The sequence below is a fragment of the Schistocerca piceifrons genome, chromosome 2 (assembly GCF_021461385.2).
Source record: "Schistocerca piceifrons isolate TAMUIC-IGC-003096 chromosome 2, iqSchPice1.1, whole genome shotgun sequence".
In the NCBI taxonomy this organism is placed as follows: domain Eukaryota; kingdom Metazoa; phylum Arthropoda; class Insecta; order Orthoptera; family Acrididae; genus Schistocerca; species Schistocerca piceifrons.
The window spans coordinates 136866421-136894108 of record NC_060139.1 but is presented as its reverse complement, the minus strand read 5'-3'; the positions used below and the strand labels follow the sequence as shown (position 1 = coordinate 136894108).

General features: G+C 37.4%; 1 protein-coding gene across 1 annotated transcript in view; it reads left to right on the top strand.

Annotated features, from left to right (window-relative positions):
- LOC124775017 (importin-5) overlaps nucleotides 1-27688 on the top strand; it is a 171135-nt gene that overhangs the window by 134213 nt on the left and 9234 nt on the right. The window contains exons 19-21 of the mRNA XM_047249777.1: nucleotides 5763-5970; nucleotides 16326-16488; nucleotides 20368-20587. Of these exons, the coding sequence (XP_047105733.1) occupies nucleotides 5763-5970; nucleotides 16326-16488; nucleotides 20368-20587 (591 nt within the window). The remainder of the gene's footprint in view (nucleotides 1-5762; nucleotides 5971-16325; nucleotides 16489-20367; nucleotides 20588-27688) is intronic.

The window sequence follows — 27688 nt, the reverse complement described above, 5'->3', positions numbered from 1 at the left end:
AAATATGGGGTTGTCTTATAATTGCAGATTAAACTATCGCTGCTGAGATATCAATTTTTAATTGATCAATATAGGGGTCGCCTTACATCTATGGGTGAAGCTTTGGCTATTGAAGTTTTGTGTAACTTATTTTGGAGAATTACAATGCGTGTAGCTTAGCAGCCAGTACCTTCATTCGAATGGGCTCGAGATTCCCTGATACGCAGAAGTGCTTGATACAGTATCGATCCTTATTGATCATTCACATGGCATTTAACTCGCGGCACTAGTGCAGTGGATGGATATGTGGGAAACTTTGTACTACATACGTGGTATTTAACTTGCGGCACTAGTGCAGTGGATGGATATGTGAGAAACTATGTACTAGGCATTACAGCAGTCTAATGCTCTGCTTAAAAAATCGACAGCTTTGTGAAACATAGTAGGAAACAACTTTTAACTTTATCTACTCAGACTTTTGCTGCATTGGAATTGGTTTGCTGTATAAGTTCTCTTAAATGTATGGATACCGTATACATAGATTTACTCTGCTTTGTAAGTGAAGATAACATTCAAAGGTGAAGATCTTGTTCTTAAAAAACTGTTACACGATTCTGAACCCTAGTCGTTATTTTATTTGGGTATGAGAAACTAATGATTTACGCAGTGCTTCACAAATAAAAATTCATTAGCTGTTCATGTATTAGAATACCAGGGAAAATGTTATTGCCAGCTTTTAATCAGCTTTAGAACAAGGTGGCGACATTCAGATGAAACGAGAAAGGAAATAAACCCAGAATTAAATGTCTGACAAATGGAAAAAAAACACATTAAACTAATAGCAGTTGTTACCGCAAGAATAAATTGTAGAGGAAAGACCCATTGTGGAGATCGTACCATCAGACTCCAGTAATTTCCAGGACGAGCAAAAAAGTTTGAGAATTGGACTGAATTGTGATTGTGATCTTTCAGTTATATATTAGTTTTTGTTATTGTTACATATGACCTGCACCCTACAATATGCAACCATCTGTTTTTTCACTGTTGCTTAAGCACAGCTCTATGGAAGCCTTGGAGGGAAGAAAGTGACACGAGCTTAGCTGAGAACTATAATGAGTGTGGGGAGGGAAGAGATTTGTGCCAGTAAATTTTGTCGTGCTGCCAATCGTGGGAATCTATACTTTAAACTTTGGCTTTTTATGAACATATACCGTTTGTAAACTGCAGTCTGTGTGAATCTTTTTGTCTTCTGAATCACACTGCCTTTAAAACTGGCAAAATACTCAATAATAGCATACATTTCTGCAGGAGATGCTTAAAGTCCAGACTGGGGCCAGTGGCGTACTTGCGTGTTTCGTGCAGCAATTGTGTCGACATTCTCCGTGAGGTATGAGGAAACGGTAGGAGTGGGTGTGGGGGATGGGGTGTCAGATGCTGGTTACACAGCCAATGAGAGAGTGGCGGGCAGATGATATGTTTTTGTAGCAAAAGACATTGTAACATTCTCATACAAGTATAGAAGGAAAATCCACTGTGTGTTCAAAAAATAATCTGCAACATGTTTAGGAGAAAAAGCTCAATATTTGGGACAATGAAGATAAAAGTTTCACAGCTGCCCTGTTACGATGATGGTGATCAAAAATATCGATGTCGCAGATGACAGGCTAAACAGAAGAGGCACTGAAGATAAAAATTAATTTAAACGATTTCCTTTTGCTTATTTTATGTCTCCTTATTTTATCAAAATGTGGAAAACCAGTAAATGACTTCAGTTTAGAATATGTGTAATAGTAACTCTTTAGGCATATACCCTGTCAATAAACAGTTTGTAATTTTTTCAGTAAGAATACGTTAAAAATAAATTTTACTCAAGAAGCCTCTCAGAAAAGGGGGTCGTCTTATATTCAGGGGTGTCTTATACATGGGTAAATACAGTAAATTGAGTGCCTGATCGCAAACTTCCTGAAATTGTGTACTTGTTTACTAGGTACACTGTCTCAGAGATGGGTAGCCTGATCATGGTACTGGTCTTCATATTGTGGGTGCATATTGGTTATATAGTGAATTCAATGCCATTGTGAACATTGCATGTATAATTGCAACTGTAAGAGGTAGATTATGTTGAACTGGGTAATATGCAAGGACCACACTAAATACTCTGGATTTATAATATTTTCCCGTTGTCCCTTGCCAGTTTTTGTTGTGAATTAAAGTAATACTTAATTTTGTAGTTTCTCGGGGTATTATAAATGCAATCACCAAAGATCTTTAATATATATGTACCAAAGATCTTTAATACATATGTATTTTTGTCTAAAGAATAAGAGTAAGAATAAGAATCTTTATTAGCCGTTCAGTATTTTCTTATACAATGGTCTTCGTCAATAAGTTCAGTTACAGTATAAAGATGGTTATATTCTCATAACAATGTATATATAAATCATGAAATTTAGTGTAGTACAATAGCACACATTTGGAATTTTATATATTATTAATTTTACAATAAAAAGGAAAACATTATACAGATTTATATTAAGCAGGGAGTATTCGTGTTGATGACTCTGTCATTATCATATACATGTTGATAACACTGTCATTATCCTAAGCTAGTGATACAAATTTAGGTCCTACTACAGGCAGAGGTACCTTTCTCTATGTTAAAACAGCAAATCTGCCATATTACAATCTTTAAATTCATCAACTGAGTAAAATGCTTTACCTTTGAGCCGCTGACCCAATGTTGTCTTAAATTTACTTTTAGATACTGTTTGTACAATTTTAGGGAGCATATTAAACAGTTTGAGACCTACATATTTATAACTATTATGTATCTTAGACAGTATGGCAGATCAATTGTGTGGTTTCGTCTAGTATTGTGGGTGTGGACAGATGACCTAAGGGGTATTGAGCTATGTTTTCTTTTACGTGTACTAAGCAATAATAGATGTACAAACAAGGAACTGTCATGATGTTAAGTTTTTTGAAATGTTCCCTGCATGTATCCCTAGGAGATAAACGCACTATACATAGAAGAGCTTTTTTTTGCCATCTGAAAATTGATATTGAATTGGGAGAATTTCCCCAGAGCAGAATACCATATGAAAGATGGGGGTGGATATAAGCAAAATATGAATGCAGCAGTAAGTTTTGGCTGACATTACTCCTAAGCTTATAAAGTAGGAACATAGCACGTGCAAGTTTAGAACAGACGTATGCGATATGTTTATCCCAGCTAAGTTTCTGGTCAATCATCATTCCTAGCAGTTTAACGGACTTATTTTCTTTGTTTGATACCTTCAAATTAAAGAATATTTCCTCAGTTTTTGTTTCATTTATGAATAGGGAGTTTGCACTAAACCAATGAACCGATTTTTCAAATATTGTATTATTTTTTTCTCGTACAGATTCAAGAGTCTGTCCTGAATTGATAAAAGTTGTATCGTCTGCATAGAGGACTGTTTAACAGGGTAAATACTGTGGCATATCATTAACATACACTACAAACAGGAAGGGCCCAAGTATGGAGCCCTGTGGCACACCTCTTTTTATTGTTTGTGGGTTTGATAGCTGCCCATTTACACTAACAAATTGTACTTTGTTGCTTAAGTAGGATTCTCATAATTTCAGGGTGTCCTCTTCCATGCCGTAGTGTTTTAATTTCATGATCAAAGTACTACGAGATACAGTGTCAAATGCTTTACTCAGGTCTAGGAGAGTAGCACATGAGATTAATTTATTTTCAAAGCCATCATATATATCACTAACAATATTTTCAACTGCTTTAACTCTGGATAGTTTAGACCTGAATCCATACTGTGAGTTACTTAACAAATTATTCCTCTCAAAATAGTGATTCATTTGTTGATGAACATAGTCTTCGATTATTTTAGATATTATTGGGATTAATGAGATAGGGCGATAGTTACTTGGATTTGATTTATCTCCTTTCTTAAATATGGGAATAGTTACTGCTATTTTCAAACAGTCGGGGAAAATCCCTTGCTATAATATACGGTTAATGAGAGTGGTTAGAGGGGGCAGAAGATCACTTGATATCTTCTTTATGACAAAGTTTGACAGACCATAGAAGTCCTCTGCTCTGGAACTACTTAGTTTGCCTATTGCTTTGCTAATATCATTTTCAGTTACTGTTGCCTAGCAGAATTTATGGACTACATACTTATTTCAACCTAAAAGAGTTTTAGCATCAAGCATGGCGTTGAGGGGAGACAAATCTTGTTGTAAACTGAAGTTAACAGAGTGTGAGTTTAAGATATCTGGGGCTACGGGTATAGCTAGTTGAGTTGTTGGTCTATTTATTTCACTTTTAATTACTTCCCAGGCAGCTTTACAGCTGTTTCTGGATTTAAGAATAGTTATCATTCGCCCTATGTTTTGCCAAACTTATTTCAGATCTATAAATTTTTCTTATTCTAATGTACGTCTCTTTGTACTCGTTACTGTTATGAGATCTGTCCTTAAACATAAGAAGCATAATCCTGATGCTGTTGAGGTATGGTGTAAACCAATTATTTAGTCTCTGTGGTTTATGAGCTTGGTTATTATTCTGTCTTTTTACTAATCTGGGACAACACTCATTAAATATTCTTGCAATTTCCTCTATAAATAATTTGATTGTGTTATTCACTCACATATCTTTGTATAAGATGTCATTCCAGTTAACTGGCCTTAATCTAGTTCTAAACTCTCTTATGTTGCATTCATTCATAGGTCTAACAGTTTTGTGTTGTTCATCTGGAATGCTGACTAGAAATGCCCATAGATAATTTGGTGCTTGCGCTAGCACAAAAAATCATATGGGTCAAAATAATAAACTATAGTGGTGTCGCATAATCTATTGGAATTTGATAGGTCTGTTTATTACATTCCAGATTCTGCCAAATATTCAGAGATTTTATGTTGATGTTTAGCAATGGACTTGAACAGTGTGGCTTTAGTCGCCAGAAGCTGCTGTCGTGTGTGTGTGTGTGTGTGTGTGTGTGTGTGTGTGTGTGTGTGTGTGTGTGTGTGTGTGTGTCATCTGTTTTCGACAAAGGCCTTTTTGGCCGAAAGCTTATATTGTGACAGTTTTTTTGTTGTGCCTATCTGCGACATAGCATTTACGCTATATGGTGAGTAGTAGCTTTTCTTTTCAAAATATGTTGATGATATAGTTACTTGTCAACCAACTTCGACTTCCGATTGGTTTGGTCAGGTTTAATATCACTAATCGGACAAAATCGTTGGCTGTTTTGGCATCAGACACAAACTAAATATTCATGTTTAACTAATTGATATAGTACTCTTTTAATTTTTATGCAGTTTACTTAAGTTTACATTTCATATGGTAAGGAATGTTCTGGTAGAATGTAAATAATATAATAATATAGGAATAAGGCAGACAACTCACCAAATTGTAGCAGTGTTGTCAAAACACACACAAACACACACACACACACACACACACACACACACACACACACACAATGAAAACTTCATTAGCTTTTGGACAAATCTTTTAACAGTGTTGCACACACACGACCACCACCACCACCACCACCACCACCCCTTTTTGTGTGTTTGTTGTCAACTAAAAGATTCTGCTAGTCACTGAGTTTTTTCCTCTTTAATCAAATTATTGTATGTTTCAGTTTATTCTCAGTTGATGAGATGTATCAGTTCTGTACACTGTATACTTTACATATCAAGGCATAAAAATTACAGTTTTAAAACTGTCTTAGGGGTCTAAAAATTTAATGTGCATAACATTCTGTGTTACATAGGCTCCAGAGATGCCTTGGTCGGACCGTCAGTGGGCACTGTGTGTATTTGATGATGCAATTGAATTTGGTGGCCCAGCTTGCAGCAAGTACCAGCAATTTTTCTTGCAGCCAATGCTGAACTACATCACAGACAAAACAGCAGAAGTTCGACAAGCAGCTGTTTATGGCTGGGGAGTTCTTGGACAGTTTGGAGGAGATGGCTTTGCAGGTCAGTGTTGATAGCCCAGAAGTAAAATTATTTCTATTCTGTCCATGGCTGCTTGTACGCTCGAGAACCATACATTAAGTATTGCAGAAGTAGTTTTAAGAAGCCCAGTGGTCAGCAAATGTCGTCCATGCCGTGCAGGGGACAGAAACTACAAAGTGCTTTTCATTGTCAAATCCATTGTTGTCCACGCCAGCATAGTCTTTTGAGCTTTGAAAGATCCGCAAAGTATAAAAGTATAATTTGGAAAATATTTCGAGTAGATTTACCCACCATGTTATAGTTCTGGGTGGAGATTTTAATTTGCCGGATATAGACTGGGAGACTCAAACGTTCATAACAGGTGGTAGGAACAAAGAATCCAGTGAAATTTTTTAAAGTGCTTTATCTGAAAACTACCTTGAGCAGTTAAACAGAGAACCGACTCGTGGCGATAACATATTAGACCTACTGGTGAGAAACAGACCCGAACTATTTGAAAAAGTTAACGCAGAACAGGAAATCAGCGATCATAAAGCGGTTACGGCATCGATGATTTCAGCCGTAAATAGAAATATTAAAAAGGGTAGGAACATTTTTCTGTTTAGAAAAAGTGACAATAAGCAGATTTCAGAGTACCTGTTGGCTCAACACAAAAGTTTTGTCTCAAGTACAGATAGTGTTGAGGATCAGTGGACAAAGTTCAAAACCATCATACATTATGCGTTAGATGAGTGTGTGCCAAGCAAGATCGTAAGAGATGGAAAGGAGCCACCGTGGTACAACAACCGAGTTAGAAAATTGCTGCGGAAGCAAAGGGAACTTCACAGCAAACATAAACATAGCCAAAGCCTTGCAGACAAACAAAAATTACGCGAAGCGAAATGTAGTGTGAGGAGGGCTATGCGAGAGGCGTTCAATGAATTCGAAAGTAAAGTTCTATGTACTGACTTGGCAGAAAATCCTAAGAAATTTTGGTCTTATGTCAAAGCAGTAGGTGGATCAAAACAAAATGTCCAGACACTCTGTGACCAAAATGGTACTGAAACAGAGGATGACAGACTAAAGGCCGAAATACTACATGTCTTTTTCCAAAGTTGTTTCACAGAGGAAGACTGCACTGTAGTTCCTTCTCTAGATTGTCGCACAGATGACAAAATGGTAGATATCGAAATAGACGACAGAGGGCTAGAGAAACAATTAAAATCGCTCAAAAGAGGAAAGGCCTCTGGACCTGATGGGATACCAGTTCGATTTTACACAGAATACGCGAAGGAACTTGCCCCCCTTCTTGCAGCGGTGTACCGTAGGTCTCTAGAAGAGCGTAGCGTTCCAAAGGATTGGAAAAGGGTACAGGTCATCCCCGTTTTCAAGAAGGGACGTCGAACAGATGTGCAGAACTATAGACCTATATCTCTAACATTGATCAGTTGTAGAATTTTGGAACACGTATTGTGTTAGAGTATAATGACTTTTCTGGAGACTAGAAATCTACTCTGTAGGAATCAGCATGGGTTTCGAAAAAGATGGTCATGTGGAACCCAGCTCGCACTATTCGTCCACGAGACTCAGGGGGCCATAGACACGGGTTTACAGGTAGATGCCGTGTTTCTTGACTTCCGCAAGGCATTTGATACAGTTCCCCACAGTCGTTTAATGAACAAAGTAAGAGCATATGTACTATCAGACCAATTGTGTGATTGGATTGAGGAGTTCCTAGATAACAGAAAGCAGCATGCCATTCTCAATGGAGAGAAGTCTTCCGAAGTAAGAGTGATTTCAGGTGTGCCGCAGGGGAGTGTCATAGGACCGTTGCTATTCACAATATACATAAATGACCTTGTGGATGACATTGGAAGTTCACTGAGGCTTTTTGTGGATGATGCTGTGGTATATCGAGAGGTTGTAACAATGGAAAATTGTACTGAAATGCAGGAGGATCTGCAGCGAATTGACGCATGATGCAGGGAATGGCAATTGGATCTCAATGTAGACAAGTGTAATGTGCTGCGAATACACAGAAAGATAGATCCTTTATCACTTAGCTACAAAATAGCGGGTCAGCAATTGGAAGCAGTTAATACCATAAATTATCTGGGAGTACGCATTAGGAGTGATTTAAAATGGAATGATCATATAATGTTGGTCGTCGGTAAAGCAGATGCCAGACTGCGATTCATTGGAAGAATCCTAAGGAAATGCAATCCGAAAACAAAGGAAGTAGGTTACAGTATGCTTGTTCGCCCACTGCTTGACTACTGCTCAGCCGTGTGGGATCCGTACCAGATAGGTTTGATAGAAGATATAGAGAAGATCCAACGGAGAGCAGCGCGCTTTGTTACAGGATCATTTAGTAATCGCGAAAGCGTTACGGAGATGATAGATAAACTCCAGTGGAAGACTCTGCAGGAGAGACGCTCAGTAGCTCGGTACGGGCTTTTGTCAAAGTTTCGAGAACATACCTTCACCAAAGAGTCAAGCAGTATATTGCTCCCTCCTACGTATATATCGCGAAGAGACCATGAGGATAAAATCAGAGAGATTAGAGCCCACACAGAGGCATACCGACAATCCTTCTTTCCACGAACAATACGAGACTGGAATAGAAGGGAGAACCGATAGAGGTACTCAGGGTACCCTCCGCCACACACCATCAGGTGGCTTGCGGAGTATGGATGTAGATGTATCTTCTATGTTATCAGTGCTATATACACTGTAATAAATTCACTTGATGATGATGTAGGACAGTCCAATAATGCAAAAGGCTTTCCAGATTCCTGGGCCATTCCAAGAGTTGAAAAAATTTACAGTGGCTGTAAAAAATGTGAAACAGCTTTGTCAAAAAATTACTGATTTTTGACACAGAGGTGGACTTGGACACAGGTGTCTCCAAATTCAATGTCTGAATGAGATTTTTTCACAATAGCAGTGCTCGAAAAAGAGTGCTAACGTGGCAAAGCAACAACCTATGGTGACGTGACTGCAGAGAGCAGATGTCTCTTAATTTGAGAAATGTAACCATTTTGTGATATCAGATTTAGTTTTTTGTTGAAAAAAAATAGTATAAATGTACACTTCCTTTATGCAGTGCATCTTCAAGCAGAATGCGCAAGTGTCTAAAGTCCAACATACTTGCAAATTACTTCATAGTACACAGCTGTACTATGTAAGGTGTAATATTCAAGCTGGTCTTTAATTTTGTATTTTTTGATTATATCTAAAAGGAATAAAGCTATTTGTAATTAGCCCTACATCCTTTTTTCCGTACTGTGTGTATAAAAGTTAAAAAAAAAAAAAATTAAAAGAATAGTTTGGAAGTGAAATCAGTTTTGCTATTAATAAAGAAATCATAAAATAAAGACCTGCGTGTAACTTGAAAAGCATAAGGTAACAGACTGCGACCAGGGTGGATATTATTCTGCCGCAAGGTACTTCAATAGGAAAAGTAGTTAGTTTAGTAATAGACAAACAGTTGAAAGTGTAGTTTGGAATATCAACAACATTATGAAAAGAATAGATTACTTAATCACTTTTAGAGTTTATTATATCCATTCCATGAAAAGAACCAGCAGCTGCTTTACATTTTGTAAAGTGAGCCATAAATGTGTAGTTCATATTAAGCAGCACTATTTTGATACTTAGAAAACACACGCGCGCGCGCGCACACGCACGCGCACACGCACGCGCACACACACACACACACACACACACACACACACACACACACACACACACACACACACACACACACACACACACCAAGGACTTATTTGTGTCACTTAAGAATAAATTCTATAATCCACAGTTGCCCAGCACAAGTAATTGTTAACTTCTTAATGGTAATACAAACCTTAGCTTTTATGACATTCTGTCTGCAAGGAGAACGAACTAAGAGTGCAAATGTGCTGAAGAATATTCTGCATCTATACACAGCAAGCCACCCAACAGTGTGTGGTGTAGGGTACTTCTTGTACCACATACATTTTGTCCCATCTCTGTTTCGTTTATGAATGGTGGGTAGAGCAACTTCCTTTTAGTATCTACCATTGAAGTTTGTTGAGCAACTCAATAATGTTCAAACAAATTTCGGGCTTGCAGCCAGTTGTCGTTCAATACTTCGCACGATATTTCCACTGGGCACCTGCCAGTCATCTTCAGGTAAGCCGTCGCAGACTGGCGAAAACGTCCTCTGTTCTGCAACATATAGCATACTGTAACTATTCTGTGCATGGGCCGAAAACTTGATAGCTCAACCACACTGCCCGCCGGCAGTGCCCTCACTGGTGGAATAGCGGAACTCAGTCGCCCTCTGCGTTGCTGTTTGCCGCAGCCGTCGGCGCACTCTGTCGTCTTCGATTTGAGCAAATCGTGGAGATGATGGGATTCTGTGTACTGTCCAGCTGGTAGCCACTGTCACGGTTTAACAGATTTTCCGCCAGTCGTATTTCTACGGTTTCTTTAATAATGGAGTCCCAGAAAGACATTGTTGTGGATAAAATCATTGTTTTCTCGTACTCCATTGAATGTCCAGTAGAAATACAATGTTCAGTAATCAGTTAAGGACAATCTGTTACTACGAAAGGCCGGAATTTACAAGATACCGTGCCATGTGGTATGGCTTACATAGGTCAAACCACACGCACCGTGAAAGAAAGCTGCACTGAACATCAATGTTACACCCGCCTTTTGCAGCCAAGCAAATCCGCTATTGCTGAACAGTAAGATAGGTAGAAGACTTCTGCGTTTTTACCCTGCTAAGTAAAATTTTCTGGTACCCCCCCCCCCCTCCCCCCACCGGTAAGCTCTATCAGTTTTTGTTATCGCCGTTGTTGTTGTAGTCTTCAGTCCAGTGACTGGTTTGATGCAGCTCTTCATGCTATTCTATCCTGTGCAAGCTTTATCTCCCAGTACATACTGCAACCTACATCCTTCTGAATCAGCTTAATATATTCATCTCTTGGTCTCTCTCTACAATTTTTACCCTTCACAGTGTGTTCCAGTACTAAATTGGTGATCACTTGATGCCTCAGAACATGTCCTACCAACCAATCCCTTCTTCTAGTCAAGTTGTGCCACGAAGACCCACCTAATTTGCGGCATTATTCTGTAGCACCACATTTCAAAAGCTTCTGTTCTCTTCTTGTCTACAGTAATTATCGTCCATGTTTCACATCCCTACATAGCTACGTTCCATACAAATACTGTCAGAAAAGACTTCCTGGTCTTAAATCTATACTCGATGTTAACAAATTTCTCTTCTTCAGGAATGCTTTCCATGCCATAGCCAGTCTATATTTCACATCCTCTCTACTCCAACCTTCAGTTATTTTGTTCACCAAATAGCAACTCATTTACTACTTTTGTCTCGTTTCCTAATCCTCAGCATCACCTGATTTGATTTGACTACATTCGATTATCATTGTTTTGGTTTTGTTGATGCAGCCTCCTTTCAAGACATGTCCATTCCGTTCAACTGTTCTTCCGGGTTCTTAGCTGTCGCTGACAGAATTACAATGTCATCGGCAAACCTCAAAGTTTTTATTTCTTCATGGATTTTAATTCCTGCACCAAATTTTTCTTTTCTTTTCTTTTTCTTTCCTTTCCTGCTTGCTCAATATACAGATTGAATAACATCGGGGATAGGCTACAACCCTGTCCCTTCCCAATCAATGCTTCCCTTTCATGTCCCTTGACTATTATAACTGCATCTGGTTTCTGTACAAATTGTATATAGCAAACAATGGAAAATACAGGATGCAATGTAACAATGCGAGAGAAGGAAAGTTGCTACTCACCATACAATGGAGATGCTGAGTCGTGATAGGCACAATAAAAAGATTTACACAATCATTGCTTTCTGCCATTAAGGCCTTTGTCAGTGGTACACACACACACACACACACACACACACACACACACACACACACACACACACACACACACACACACGCAAGCGCAACTTGCACACACATCTACAGTCTCTGAGAGCTCAAACTACCATCACATCTTGCTCTCTGAGACTGCAGACATGTGTGCAAGTTGTGCGTGCCTGCGTGTGTGTGCGTGCGCGCACGCGCATAGGTGTATGTGTGTGTGTATTGCTGACAAAGGTCTTAATGGCCGAAAGCTATGATTGTGTGAATCTTTTTATTGTGCCTATCGCAACTCAGCATCTCCGCTATATGGTGAGTAGCAACTTTCCTTCTCACGTATTGTCAAATTGTAAATAGCCTTCGCTCCCTGTATTTGACCCCTGCCACCTTCAGAATTTGAAAGAGAATACTCCAGCCATCATTGTCGAAAGCTTTCTCTAAGTGCACAAATGCTAGAAATGTAGGTTTGCCTTTTTTTAATGTATCTTCTAAGATAATTTGCAGGGTCAGTGTTGCCTCACATGTTCCAACATTTCTACATAATCCAAACTGATCACACCCAAGGTTGGTTTCTACCAGTTTTTCCGTTCGTCTGTAAAGAATTTGTGTTAGTATTTTCCAGCCAAGAGAAGTAGTGGTTGGGAAGGGAGTGAGAAAGAAATAAAACCTTTGAGATTCGCCGATGACATTGTAATTCTGTCAGACACAGCAAAGGACTTGGAAGAGCAGTTGAACGGAATGGACAGTGTCTTGAAAGGAGGGCATAAGATGAACATCAACAAAAGCAAAATGAGGATAATGGAAAGTAGTCGAATTAAGTCAGGTGATGCCGAGGGAATTAGATTAGGAAATGAGACACTTAAAGTAGTAAAGGAGTTTTGCTATTTGGGGAGCAAAATAACTGATGATGGTCGAAGTAGAGAGGATATAAAATGTAGACTGGCAATGGCAAGGAAAGCGTTTCTGAAGAAGAGAAATTTGTTAAGATCAAGTATAGATTTGTCAGGAAGTCATTTCCGAAAGTATTTGTATGGAGTGTAGCCGTGTATGGAAGTGAAACATGGACGATAAATAGTTTGGACAAGAAGAGAATAGAAGCTTTCGAAATGTGGTGCTACAGAAGAATGCTGAAGATTAGGTGGGTAGATCACGTAACTAATGAGGAGGTATCGAATAGAATTGGGGAGAAGAGGAGTTTGTGGCACAACTTGACTAGAGGAAGGGATCAGTTGGTAGGACATGTTCTGAGCATCAAGGGATCCCCAATTTAGTATTGGAGGGCAGTGTGGAGGGTAAAAATCGTAGAGGGAGACCAAGAGATGAATACACTAAGCAGATTCAGAAGGATGTAGGTTGCAGTAGATACTGGGAGATGAAGAAGATTGCACAGGATAGAGTAGCATGGAGAGCTGCATCAAACCAGTCTCAGGACTGAGGACCACAACAACACGACGACTTATTAAACTGATAGTTTCATAATTTTCACACCTGTCAACACCTGCTTTCTTTGGAATTGGAATTATTATATTCTTCTTGAAGTTTGAGGGTATTTCGCCTGTCTCATACATCTTGCTCACCAGATGGAAGAGTTTCCTCAGGGTTGGTTCTCCTGAGGCTATCAGTAGTTCTAATGGAATGTTGTCCACTCCCGGGGCCTTGTTTCGACTTAGGTCTTTCAATTCTCTGTCATATTCTTCATGCATTATCATATCTCCCATTTCATCTTCATCTGTGTCCTCTTAGTTTCCACAATACTGCTCTCAAGTGCATCGCCCTTGTGTAGACACACTATATACTCCTTCAACTTTTCTGCTTTCCGTTCTTTGCTTAGTTCTTGTTTTCCATCTGAGCTGTTGATATCATAAAGGTGGTTCTCTTTTCTGCAAAGGCCTCTTTAATTTTCTTGCATGTGATATCTATGCTCCCAAATCCTTACATTTGTCCTCTAGCCATTCCTGCTTAGCCATTTTGCACTTCCTTTCGAGTGTAATTTTTTCCCCCCCCCCCTTCCTTGACAAGTACTGCATTTTTATATTGTCTCCTTTCATCAGTGAAATTCAATAGCTCTTCTGTTACCCATGGATTTCTAATAGCCCTCGTCTTTTTACGTACTTGATCCTCTGCTGCTTTCACTATTTCATCTGTCAAAGCTATCCATTCTTCTTGTAATGTATTTCTTCTCTCTGTTCTTGTCAAACATTCCCTAACGCGCTCTCAGAAACGCTCTACAGGCTCTGGTTTAGTCAGTTTATCCAGGTCCCATCTCCTTAAAATTCCACCTTTTTGCAGTTCCTTCAGTTTTAATCTACAGTTCATAACCAATAGACTGGGATCAGTCCACATCTGCCCCTGAAACTCTCTCACAGTTCAAAACCTGGTTCGTAAATCTCTTGTCTTACTATTATATAATCTGTCTGAAACTACAACCTTCTTTCATGATTCTTAAACTAAGTGATAGCCATGATTAAGTTATTCTCAGTGGAAAATTCTACCAGGTGGCTTCCTCTTTCGTTCCTTCTCTTCCTTTTTATACTACCGAATTCCAGTCACCCATGACTATTAAATTTTCATCTCCCTTCACTATCTGAATAATTTCTTTTATCTCGCCATACATTTCCTCAATCCCTTCGCCATCTGCGGAGCTAGTTGGCATATAAACTTGTACAACTAAGGTAGGCGTGTGCTTCATGTCTGTCTTGGCAACAATAATGCATTCATTGTGCTGTTCATAGTATCTTATCCGCACTCCTATTTCTCTATTCATTTGAAACCTAATCTGGCATTACCCTATTTGATTTTGTATTTATAACCCTGTATTCACCTGATCAGATGTCTTGTCCCTCCTGCCACCGAACTTCACAAATTCCCACTATACCGAACACTATCCTATCCATTTCCCTTTTTAAATTTTCTAACCTACCTGCCGATGAAGGGATCTGACATTCTGTGCTCCGATCCATAGAAAGCCAGTTTTCTTTCTCCTGATAAAGTCATCGTCCTGAGTAGTCCCAGCCCAAAGATCTGAATGGGGGGGACTATTTTACCTCTGGAATATATTTGCCAAGAGGACGCCGCCATCATTTAACCACACAGTAAATCTGCATGCCCTTGGGAAAAATTACGACTGTAGTTTCCCCTTGCTTTCAGCCTTTCGCATTACTAGCACATAAAGGCCATTTTGGTTAATCTTGCAAGACCCAATCAGTCAATCATCAACTACCGAAAAGGCTGCTTGCCCCTCTTCAGGAACCACAGGTTCGTCTGGCCTCACAATAGACAGCCCTCTTTGGCTGCACCTATGGTATGGCTATCAGTATCGCTGAGGCACGCAAGCCTCTCCACCAACGGCAAGGTCCATGGTACACCAAGTTTTACAATATAGAAGAAGGTATAAATTGCATAGTGGCACTAGGTACAAGGATGTGGCCCTAGATACAAATATGTATGCCTAGAGACAAGGCCACCATGAACTAGGGCTGCATGCAATTAAACAGGTACCATGAAGTAGTTCATACTATGATATTTTCAAACTGTCAAATTCAGTTATTAATTTCTCATAACTGGTCTCCCCCATGTAAGTAAAATTAAGCTTCTATTTAGCAAGTTACATTTTACTAATAAATGTATTTCTTGAATTTATTATAACAAAATGGTCAGTGCAAGTAATGGTTAAAGCACAGCTGTAAGATGCAGTAGGAAGTGTCCTTTCTTTATTAATTGTGACTAGCCTTGGCATTGAAGTAGACACGTTAACAATGAGCAGTACTTGTTGTAACCTGTCCAATTTATGCTAAAGTATTGGTATTACCATTTGGATTATTTGCTATGGTTGTTCAGTGCTTACATACATAGCTGTATTTAATCAATTGCGAAGATGGATTATTTGAGAATGGACCCGTGTAAAAACCAGTCGCCATCGGTAAATAAAGGAGACCTCCTAATGCAACTTACATTGGTACGCCAACCATTTCTTTCATTAAAGAGAAAGTTGAAGTCCTACTTCACCTCTGGTGCGTTGCAGATCTGCAAAATAGTCAGGCATTTTTACGTTACCAGGAAGGAAATTTGATATTTACTACAGTCAGTTGTCCCTTTTAGAGACACTGCTCATCTGTGAGTAATGCAAAGCTCCAAGCTGCAGACTGTGCTCAAGATTCTTACCTCCTCCTTTCCAAATTAATCTCCCGCCTGTATGTGAATGTCATCAACCCATTTGTCAACCAGAGAACTGCATTCGAGTAATTACTATCTGAATGACAATTTGTATGTCCACCCCTCCGCTGCCACCCCGCCCTACCACAGGACTTTAGTAATGAACATTTTATAACGTTTAATTGTTGTGGTTTGCAGATTAATAAGAGTATGCTGCATAGTTTCGTGTACCAGACACCAACAAAAATCAAACAATTTTTATCTTTTTGTGAGCTCATTACAAGAATATTATTTCTGCCACATTTTCTCAGTGTGAAAGGTTTTAATGATTTATTTACTTTCTCTTTTTCATAGGTGCTTGTGCTGAAGCAATTCCAAGGCTTATTGAACTGATCACTGCTGCTGACTCGAGAGCTGTCGAAAATATTAATCCAACTGAGAATGCTATCTCTGCCGTGACAAAAATTTTGAAGTACAACAGCTCGCAAGTAAATGTTCAAGAACTTCTCCCACACTGGTATGAAGCAGTTCAGTGTATATTTTATGACAGCAAATAAGTTTATAATCTGCATATGCTAGTGACAAATCTGAAGTTGTTAGCTGTAGCTCAACTTCTGATTGTCTCGTGGTAGAAAATGTCGTAATAATGTAATGTTAACACAAACCAATACTGAGAACCTGATGAAATATAAGAAAGTGAAAAAGAAATGTAAATCAATGCTAATTGGTATTTCTGTTAATCAGTTTTGGATTGCAGTTGAGAAAACAAAATATCAAATTATAATGTAAGTATACAGATGAAAAGACTACTGATCAAGCTTTGACAGGAGGACACACATATAAAGGTATCGAAATTTGCAAGCTTTGGGAGCCAGAGGCTCCTTCTTTTGGTAAAAGGGTTGAAGGGGAAGGAAGATATGTGAATGGAAAGGACTGGTGAGGTTTAGAAAAAGTTGCCCAGAACCCTAGGTCAGGGGAGACTTACCTGATGTGATGGCAATGAAAGACTGATTGTTGTGGACTACACTGGATGAGAAGCACGGGGACTACACTGGATGAGCAGCATAGAAAGCTAAGTGCATTGTATGTGGTAGATATGGGGGTGGAGGAGGGGGGGGGGGGGGCAGGGAAAAAACAGACAGTTCAGAAAATAAAACATTAGAAAACTAAGAGGGAGTGAAGAAAAGAATAGTTATGTTGTAATGCCATTTCTCCGTCCTGCGGAGTTCTGAGAAACTGGTGTCTGGAGGAAGAATCCAGGTGGCACATGTATTATCTGTCTTTTGTATTACTGTATCTTACACCTTAGGCAGGTTTTCCAATCACATCTGATGGAGTCCCCAACAATCAGTCTTTCCTTCTTATCCCACCCGGTTAGTCTCCCATGACCCATCATTCTGGGCAACTTTCCTGAGCTCTCCCCATTTCCTACACCTCTCCATTCCTTTCCTTTACCCTTTACATGTAGAAACTCAAGAAACTAAATTATTAAAGCACACAGGTAATGAAATAAAAGTCGCTCCTGGTTAGGAACTCTTAAATGTCACAAAAGCGGTTACTTCCCTGTTGCTGCATCTGTCTCGGTCGGCTACTGCTGCCTTCAGTTGTTTGCAGATGATGCAGTCCAGTGAAGTCATGAAACCCTCAAAATAAATTACAAAATGATTTAGAGATTGTGAGAGATCTCACATGAATACTACAAAGAATCTGTCGAATTTTAATTACACAGTGAATCACACAAATTTAAAGATAGATGATTCTACTAAATGTCTAGGGGTTACAGTTACACCAACTTGAATTGGAAACATCACATAGAAAAGACAGTATAATTTTGCAGAATACTTAGCAGATGCAACACATCTACTAAAGAAACTATCTACACTAAGTGTGTTTGTCCTCTCCTGGAGTTTCGTGGTGTGGTAAGGGATTCGTACCAGATAGGATTGACAGAGGACATTAAAAAGGGGCACTCATTTTTGTATTAAGGGCAAGGGAGTGTCATGGATATAATCACAAGAAAGTGTGTGTCACTGATATTATAGGCGAGTTGGTGACTGATCGTTAAAACGAAGGTGGTGTTTGTCATGGGGAGATCATTCCATGAAATGAAATTAGTCACCAGTGATCTGCAAATATGAAAATATTTTGTAGGCATTCACCTACCAAGCGATAAATGACCATCGTAATGAAATTGGGGAAATCAGAGCTTGCGCGAAAAGATTTATATGTGCGTTTTTCCCATGCCCTATTAGAGTGTGTAATGGTTGAGAAACAGCCTGAAAGTGGTTCTATGAACCTTCTGGCAAAGGCTTAAGTGTGAAATTGCAGAGTAGCTGTATAGACGTAGATTAATGTTAAAAATTTGATGTTAATTTCTGCTCAGTGATCAAGTGATGCATGATTTCCCCTTATTGTGTTAATTACAAATAACGTAAAGGTAATGTCACAATTTTATGCAGTCGAGGGTGTTGTGAAGACAGCTAACATAACATGCAATGTGGAAGCCATTTTGCATCATCATTCCCAGAACCAATAATTGAACCAACTAAAAGGCTTAAACCATAGGCAATCTTGGATGAAGATTTCTGAACCTATGCTCTTGAGGATTTGTCTCTTTAATAAGTAAAGTGCATACTAAACACAAGAAGTGGCTACTAGGGTAGCAAAATATGTGTGGCATGCACATGCAAGTTGTTTAGAGTAGAGACTGCCTCCACTGATTTGATAATGTTCAGATTTCATAGAGGGTAAACCACCAGCCCCATTAATTAGAGAAAGTACCAATCATCTTGGCAGCTTGAAGAAAGAGAATATTAATTTAACATTAACCTACTGGGAAAGGTCCTGGAATTAGGCTCGCTTACAAACAGTAACATTGCACACTGGTACTAAGGACAGAAAATTGTTGAAGCTAGATATCTAATGTCAGTGACCCCAGTTGGAGTGTGTATCGCAAAGATCAGCAACCCAGTGGAGGCAGTTTGTTTATAGCCATTGACTATGTGATATCAAATGGTGCTAGTACAGAATTGGAATGAGAACTTATTTAGGCATACATGGTAATTGGATGCTTTTATAGCCTTTGTGCTTCAGTAATAGTAGTGGCCCAACATTTCATGGAAGATGAGAAGATTGTGGATAAATTTCGTGGATGTTGCAGTATTAGTGAGACATTCCAACTTGACAGTTATAAACTGGGTTTCAGAAGTGATTGGGGTTGGTAGTAGGTATAGAGAATCATGTTAAATTGTTCTAAATGCCTTATTCAGAAATTGCCATCAGCAGTTAGACTCCTTTTTGAGGGCAGGTGTCCTGGTCACAAACAAGCCCAACTTTTTGAGTGAGTTAACATTGGGTGGGGAATCGGTTATCACAAGAGTGTTACAAGGTCTCACTGACTGCAAGTCTAAATTAAAATGCACAGGAATATAGGAAAATATTTCTGCTTGGCAAGTGCTACAAGAAATAATTTTGGATTATCTGAGCAGTCAACATGGAACATTTATCTTGTATACAGCCATGCTGATTTCGAAAGGACACAATTAGTGTTCCCCTTTAAACATTTTTGTGTTTTTAAATTTGACTCTGACGTGTTGAACCTCCAGAGTAACTCTACTTTGTGAACCATGATAGAACAGCATGATTGACTTCACCACTACAGTGAATCTTCAAGTAATTTCAACTTAGTGTAAAGAAGTACAAATACTTCTTTTAACAAATGCTTATGTTGCTTCTAAAATTATAACCAATTTTTGTATTCAACATTTAGCAACATTACGAACATCACTTGTATGTACAGCTTGAAATCATACGTTCGACTCATGACATTACAGGGATGACCTTTTTGACAGATTTCCTTCTGTCCGGTTGTGATGCCTTACTTCATTGTCATGTTGCACTACTACTTACTCAGTGGTGCACCATGCTACACCAAACTGGGATGCCAATTGATGGAGGTTACACAAGTACGGGAAATTATTTCTTACCTTAATGCAAAAACTGTTTCAAATTTCTAGAGGGAATTTTTATAAAAGCATTGCGTCCGAGCATTGCACAAATGTCAGTATCATACAAAATAAATGACAAATGGGGAAAGAAACGGAATAAACCTATCACAATATGTGCTTATTTATGACACTTTCCAAGTTACGTGATGGTAAAAAATGCATGCAAAATTATACTTCATAAAATATCCAACCAAATGGAATGCCACAATCAGTTGACAGTGTGGAATACTGAAAATACACAAAAAATTCTTAGTTTATTAACAGGATGTACACAATAAACAATGAAAATATATTATCAGGACAGGCCAGATTATGGAAAGATACTGATGTAATAATTTGGTTGTCAGTATTAGTACTTTGCCTGATTTACTTCGTTTTATTTTCTTCAGGTTGTCATGGCTACCTGTATGGGAAGATGATGATGAATCACCGCATGTGTATGGTTATTTATGTGACCTGATAGAAGCAAATCATCCACTTGTTCTTGGTCCAAATAATAGTAATTTACCAAAACTGATAGCTATTATTGCTGAGGCATTTGCGAAAGATGCCATCAATACGGAACATGATGTGGCAAAACGAATGGTTGCAATAATTAGACACATTCAGGTAAGTTGAGTGGAAATACTATAGTGCGTTGTGTATTTGGATACAGTAAAACTGCACCCAATAAATTGTTTTACTAACTGGCTGTTAATACTATCTGCAAACCAGTTCTTTCAAGTGTAATAATTTTTTTCCAAATTCTGTTCTGTTCTCCTATTTCATAGAGAATGATGATAATGGCAAAGATATTTATGGAGCTTTTATTACACATTAAAAGTGAACTGATCACTAATACCTTCCACAGACCAGTGAAGTCAATGTTTAGATTGAGTTTCTGCAATACAGCAATAAGCAACAACTGAAATAGTTGATAAAGCATGAGAAAGTGTTTACTTTTTAAACTGATTTTGAAGAAATATTTTGTGTATGTAGTTTGTGATCTCACTGGTTCAACTGACTAGGCTGCTCCACTGGCCATGGAAATGGATATATAAGCTTACTCTGTTCTAAATTTTTTTAGTGTCTCCAGAAACTCTCAAAAATTTCCCCAAGTTTTCCTGGTGATTTTTTTTTTTTTTCCAGTGTCATATTGTTCTTTGTCACTTGCCAATTTTAATTGCTTTTAGAACAAAATCTACAAATTTTGTCAATGTATAGGAACATTAGCTTAGTGCCCACTGCTTTGCTTGTATAGACTTTATGGCCTGCTGGAATTTTTTATTATTTTTATTTAATTAAATTTTTATGTTGTTCACAAATTGCAATGTCATCTTAACTTTCACACTAATTAAGGCCATGTAAGCATGTTTTTTTTCCAAATGTACTTCTGACCAAAAAGCGATTCTTGTAGCTGGAGTCCAAAGTATTTGTTAATCCTCCCTTTTGCGTTCTTGTGGGGATATTTCCACAACTTTCATCCCCTAACAAATTTTTCTTTATATCTAACTGAAGTGAAATAACAATTTTCATAAATTTAGCTTAATTTTTTTTTTACTGTAATGAAATATTTTCTTAAATATTCATCCCCTATTGCTCTCCCTTAGAGGTTTAATTTCCAGAACACAAACCCATACTATTTCTAATCAAGAAGTCAAATACCAACTGTCGTAGATATAGTCTTAAAAATCCTTTAGTTCTGTAGTAATTATTTATTTTCAAAAATAACTTTCACCCACTATTTTAACTCTTGTGGTTGAACTTCCAAAAATGCTGAAACATTTTTGTATCTTCTGACTGAGAAACCAAATACCAATTCTTGTAGTTTTTAGGTAAAATGCAAAAACCCGAGTTCTTAAAAATAAATAAATAAAATAAAATAAAAAAATATATAAAATAAAATAAAATTCTCTGAATTTTCCATTATCCAGGACACTGGAAACCTCGTGACTATCTTACGATTCAAAATGCCTAATGCAAATCACCTACCTCATGCCATTACTATACTGCATGGAACTAGGTTTGTTAGTAAAGATTTTTTTCCAAATTCTGTTCTGTTCTCCTATTTCATAGAGAAAAAAGATTTTCCCCCTCATTGTGAAAAGAATAATTTTAATGCATTCCATGTAACAAGCTAGCTAGTTGGATGTCACTTTTAATTAACAGTATGCATGTATGTACATGTCAGTGGCATACGCTCTTCGTGTGCGCAAGTTATATCTCACTTTTTCGTAAATATAGATCCAGTTTTATTGTTTGAAAATGGTTTTAAATGACTTATATACATTCTGATACATTAGGAGTTAGAAGGATTGAAAGGATTGCTTCCTCAGCATTTATTGAGTTTTGTATGTTGTTTCACAAAAATTAAGTTCACATATTTTAAACTAGCGGTCGTCTTCTCTTTATATTTTCTATCCTTGTTTTACTGACAAGATCTTCCTGAGATGTCTCTCATGCTATTCAGCACTAGAAGCCCAGCCTGTTCATGCTAATTCCTGAAATATTGTCAGTTGCTGGTTCTACGCAGCCAAGAGGAGTGGGCAGACAACTTGTTTGGAAGCAAGGGACAAAGAAAGACTGTCATACTGTCACGTCAATATAAATGTGAAATCACCTACACATTTAGAAAAAGACAGTGGAGTTCCCAGGCCCCGCCATAACCAGAACCTCGGAAAGCACCACAATATGTGGAAGAAACAGTCAAATATTTATGACAAGATCATAAATTTCACTACTGTTCTTATACAGAAATACATTGGCGTTTTCCTTGCTTTCGTTGGTTAGGTGGAATGATCATCGAAGATACTAATGCTACTGACGATTATTAAAAAGGATGATACCACAAATAACTCACAGATTGCATGCAGAAATGTAGATAATCTATAAATGACGTAAGTTTATTCTAAGGAAAATTCTCGAGGACCCTCTTGAAAAGAGAGGGCAGGGGAGGGGGATGGAGATGGTATCATCTCTTACTCTTGTGAAGACTGTATATTTTACATACGTGTGAAGCAATGTCGTTGCTTAGTTCAGTAACCAAACAGCTTGCAGAAGCTTCAAGAGAAGCAATTCTTACATTGTATGCCAATACATTTACTCCTCAACTGTGTTTGTTGTTAATCATGAAAAGTGAATGTCAGAAGCACAATACAGGAAGTAAAATAATTACTATTTTGGCAATGGGTCTGTCTACGATTCAGATTGGAATTTTATACTCTGGTACATAAGTCTCTAATGGGTTGCTGGCAGACATGTAGAAATAAAATACTTGTCCATAACCACATACAGTGTCGATCTCAAAGCTACAGAAATAATAATTGTTTACATTAGTTATGAGACTATCATTCTACTAAATATTCCCACATAAAATTTTGAATAAAATCAGTTTATCTCTGATTGCAGTCATAACACTTAGACATAAAGCCCGCAAACTGATCTGCAACCTTTAAAGGAATATTGTGCAATAGTCACAATATTACACACACACCACTCAAGTTAGATGACACACTGCTAATGTGGCAATAAAATATTGGAAAAAATGATCAGCCCCAGGCTCTTGTGGACCAGTATAATCCATGTTGAGCCCTGTCACTCATTCACATGTGCCCTCCTCACCTTTTTTCTTCAATCGCATATACTATCTCTTTTGAACGGGATGTGTCATTATTATTTACATAACAACTTTTTGTTTCACAACTGGCTTCGGATTTTTCAACCATTACCCAGTATTTCGCTGTATAAAAAAGCACACTATATTACCACTATAAAACAGGAATTAAATGGAATGAACATCAATTAATAAGAAAAGGTGGCATATCTTAAAAATATGTTTCCTTTCGTTTTGGTTTACAAATTTAACTTTTTCTTGGTATTTTGATGGTTGGTATATGTAAGGCACGAAATGTGCGAAGATATGATGTTGACTAAAGCCACAACAAACAAAACCACATAACGTGAACATGCTGCAATTTGTATATGTACTTCACCTTTTTCTGCTAGGTAACTACCTTCTTGTTAATTTACATTTGCGCCACTGTGTTCCCATTTCATAGTGGCAATACGTGCGCTTTTTTAATGAACAGTTCAATTGGCCAGGGGACCTTTCCAGAGCTTTTAAAAATCACTGAGGTACAACCAGTGTGTAAAAAGGGGCTATCACAGACATTAATAACTACCGGCCAATCTGTCCGACATCAACACTTGGCAAGCTGCTTGAAAGAACAATTCTAGATCAAATGGAATCCTTCTTCTGTAAATACAAACTATTCATTAAAACACAACATGGGTTTCGAAAAGGATGATCTACAATAACAGCATTAGCAACTTTTTCCCATGAACTACTGAACAGGCTGGATGAAGGAAACAAAGTTACAGGGCCTTTCCTAGATCTCCCTAAAGCATTCGATTCTGTGAATCATGCAGTACTGTTAGAAAATTACGGGATAAGAGGAGAGGCTCTAAAATTACTAAGTTCTTATCTCCCTGATAGAAGACAGTGCACAAAACTGAATTATAAGAATGAAAGTAAGATCCAAACAGTAAAGTCAGCATACAGAACTCTCAATTGTGGAGTTCCCAAGGAAGTATAATGGACCATTTTTGTTTATAGTATATATTAATGATATAACACAGCCACAAAACTCCAAACTAGTGAACTATGCTGATGATACATCTTTTATTAGCTGGGGGTGTACAGAGCAAGCAGCATTCCAAAGCAACAAAGAGAACTTTGAAATGATCACAGAATATTTAACAGTGAAGCTTGTGTCTGTATATGTGTGGATGGATATGTGTGTGTGTGCGCGCGAGTGTATACCCGTCCTTTTTTCCCCCTAAGGTAAGTCTTTCCGCTCCCGGGATTGGAATGACTCCTTACCCTCTCCCTTAAAACCCACATCCTTTCGTCTTTTTCCTCTCCTTCCCTCTTTCCTGATGAGGCAACAGTTTGTTGCGAAAGCTTGAATTTTGTGTGTATGTTTGTGTTTATTTGTGTGTCTGTCGACCTGCCAGCACTTTCATTTGGTAAGTCACATCATCTTTGTTTTTAGATATATATTTCCTACGTGGAATGTTTCCCTCTATTATAACAGTGAATAAGCTTACACTGAATAAGGACAAGACTGTAGTAATAAAGTTCTTGCTAAATTTTAGTAATACTCATACTCAATCACTTTCTACAGTTCAAACATCTGACAAACATAAGTTTTTAGGCATATTGATTGATGAACATCTCACTTGGAAAGCTCCACCTGTAAAAAGGTTTCTAGTAATATTTACTTACTAAAACGTCTTGCAAATATAGTAGCTCCCCTTGTCCTTAAACAAGTGTATTATGGGTTAATACACTAACATCTGCAACATGGGATCGAGATCTGGGGTGGGGCACCCACTGTCTATATGGATCACATTTTCAGGCTTCAAAAGAGAGCAGTTAGGATAATTGCTAATATAAGCAAACACCAGGCCTGTAGGGACTATTTCAAAAATTATAAATTACTGACTGTTTATTCATTGTGTGTATGTAAGGCCATAATGTTTGTAAAAGAGAATGAGGAAAATAGTGTAGAGAACAATGACACCCATAATTACAATACTCGAGCCAAAAGTGACTATCATAGGATACGGACTAACAAGAAAGCTACAGACCACAGTCCATATGTAGGAGGCAATTCTATAATACCTTGCCAAAAAATATAAAGCAACTCCATAGCAATCTTTTCAAGGGCAAGTTGAAAAATATGTTAATAGAAAGATGTTTATACTCATTAAAAGAATTCTGAGGTACAGTACTGTTAGTTTATTCTTTTACATACTGCAGTATATTACTGGTGGTATTGTTATAATTGGCTAATTGATGTATATAATCATTAAACATATGGAGTGATATATAATGTGCTGATGTGTTTGTAACATTATTGCATGGAATGATATACAATGTGCTACTTGATGTATATATTCATTCTTGGAATGACATGATATTGATATAACTGTACAAAAAATGACGATGTCCACGACTGTAAAGTTAACATGGACAAATTACTACTATTATTATTATTATTATTATTATTATTATTATTATTATTAACCTAAACAAGGGATAACAGGCTTAAAAAGCAAAAACTGAGTGTTACATAACCAACTTATTGTTCCTAAAGTTAGTTATTAAATTGTTTCTTGGTTATTTGGTCAGCCCCTTCCTATATATTCCTGTTCTGGCAGCCTGCAAGTAAGTACTGCTGTCACAATTATTACAACTTTAATTTGTAACTTAATTTTTGTGAAACAACATACAAAACTCAATAAATGCTGAGGAAGCAACCCTTTCAATCCTTCTAACTCCTAATGTATCAGAATGTATATAAGTCATTTAAAACCATTTTCAAACAATAAAACTGGATCTATATTTACGAAAAAGTGAGATATAACTTGCGCACACAGAGAGCGTATGCCACTGACATGTACATACATGCATACTGTTAATTAAAAGTGACATCCAACTAGCTAGCTTGTTACATGGAATGCATTAAAATGATTCTTTTTACAATGAGGGGGAAAACCTTTTTTCTCTATGAAATAGGAGAACAGAACAGAATTTGGAAAAAAATCTTTACTAACAAACCTAGTTCCATGCAGTATAGTAATGGCATGAGGTATGTGATTTACATTAGGCATTTTGAATCGTAAGATAGTCACGAGGTTTCCAGTGTCCTGGATAATGGAAAATTCAGAGAATTTTATTTTATTTTATATATTTTTTTATTTTATTTTATTTATTTATTTTTTTTAAGAACTCTGGTTTTTGCATTTTACCTAAAAACTACAAGAATTGGTATTTGGTTTCTCAGTCAGAAGATACAAAAATGTTTCAGCATTTTTGGAAGTTCAACCACAAGAGTTAAAATAGTGGGTGAAAGTTATTTTTGAAAATAAATAATTACTACAGACCTAAAGGATTTTTAAGACTATATCTACGACAGTTGGTATTTGACTTCTTGATTAGAAATAGTATGGGTTTGTGTTCTGGAAATTAAACCTCTAAGGGAGAGCAATAGGGGATGAATATTTAAGAAAATATTTCATTACAGTAAAAAAAAATTAAGCTAAATTTATGAAAATTGTTATTTCACTTCAGTTAGATATAAAGAAAAATTTGTTAGGGGATGAAAGTTGTGGAAATATCCCCACAAGAACGCAAAAGGGAGGATTAACAAATACTTTGGACTCCAGCTACAAGAATCGCTTTTTGGTCAGAAGTACATTTGGAAAAAAAAAACATGCTTACATGGCCTTAATTAGTGTGAAAGTTAAGATGACATTGCAATTTGTGAACAACATAAAAATTTAACTAAATAAAAATAATAAAAAATTCCAGCAGTCCATAAAGTCTATACAAGCAAAGCAGTGGGCACTAAGCTAATGTTCCTATACATTGACAAAATTTGTAGATTTTGTTCTAAAAGCAATTAAAATTGGCAAGTGACTAAGAACAATATGACACTGGAAAAAAAAAAAAAATCACCAGGAAAACTTGGGGAAATTTTTGAGAGTTTCTGGAGACACTAAAAAAATTTAGAACAGAGTAAGCTTATATATCCATTTCCATGGCCAGTGGAGCAGCCTAGTCAGTTGAACCAGTGAGATCACAAACTACATACACAAAATATTTCTTCAAAATCAGTTTAAAAAGTAAACACTTTCTCATGCTTTATCAACTATTTCAGTTGT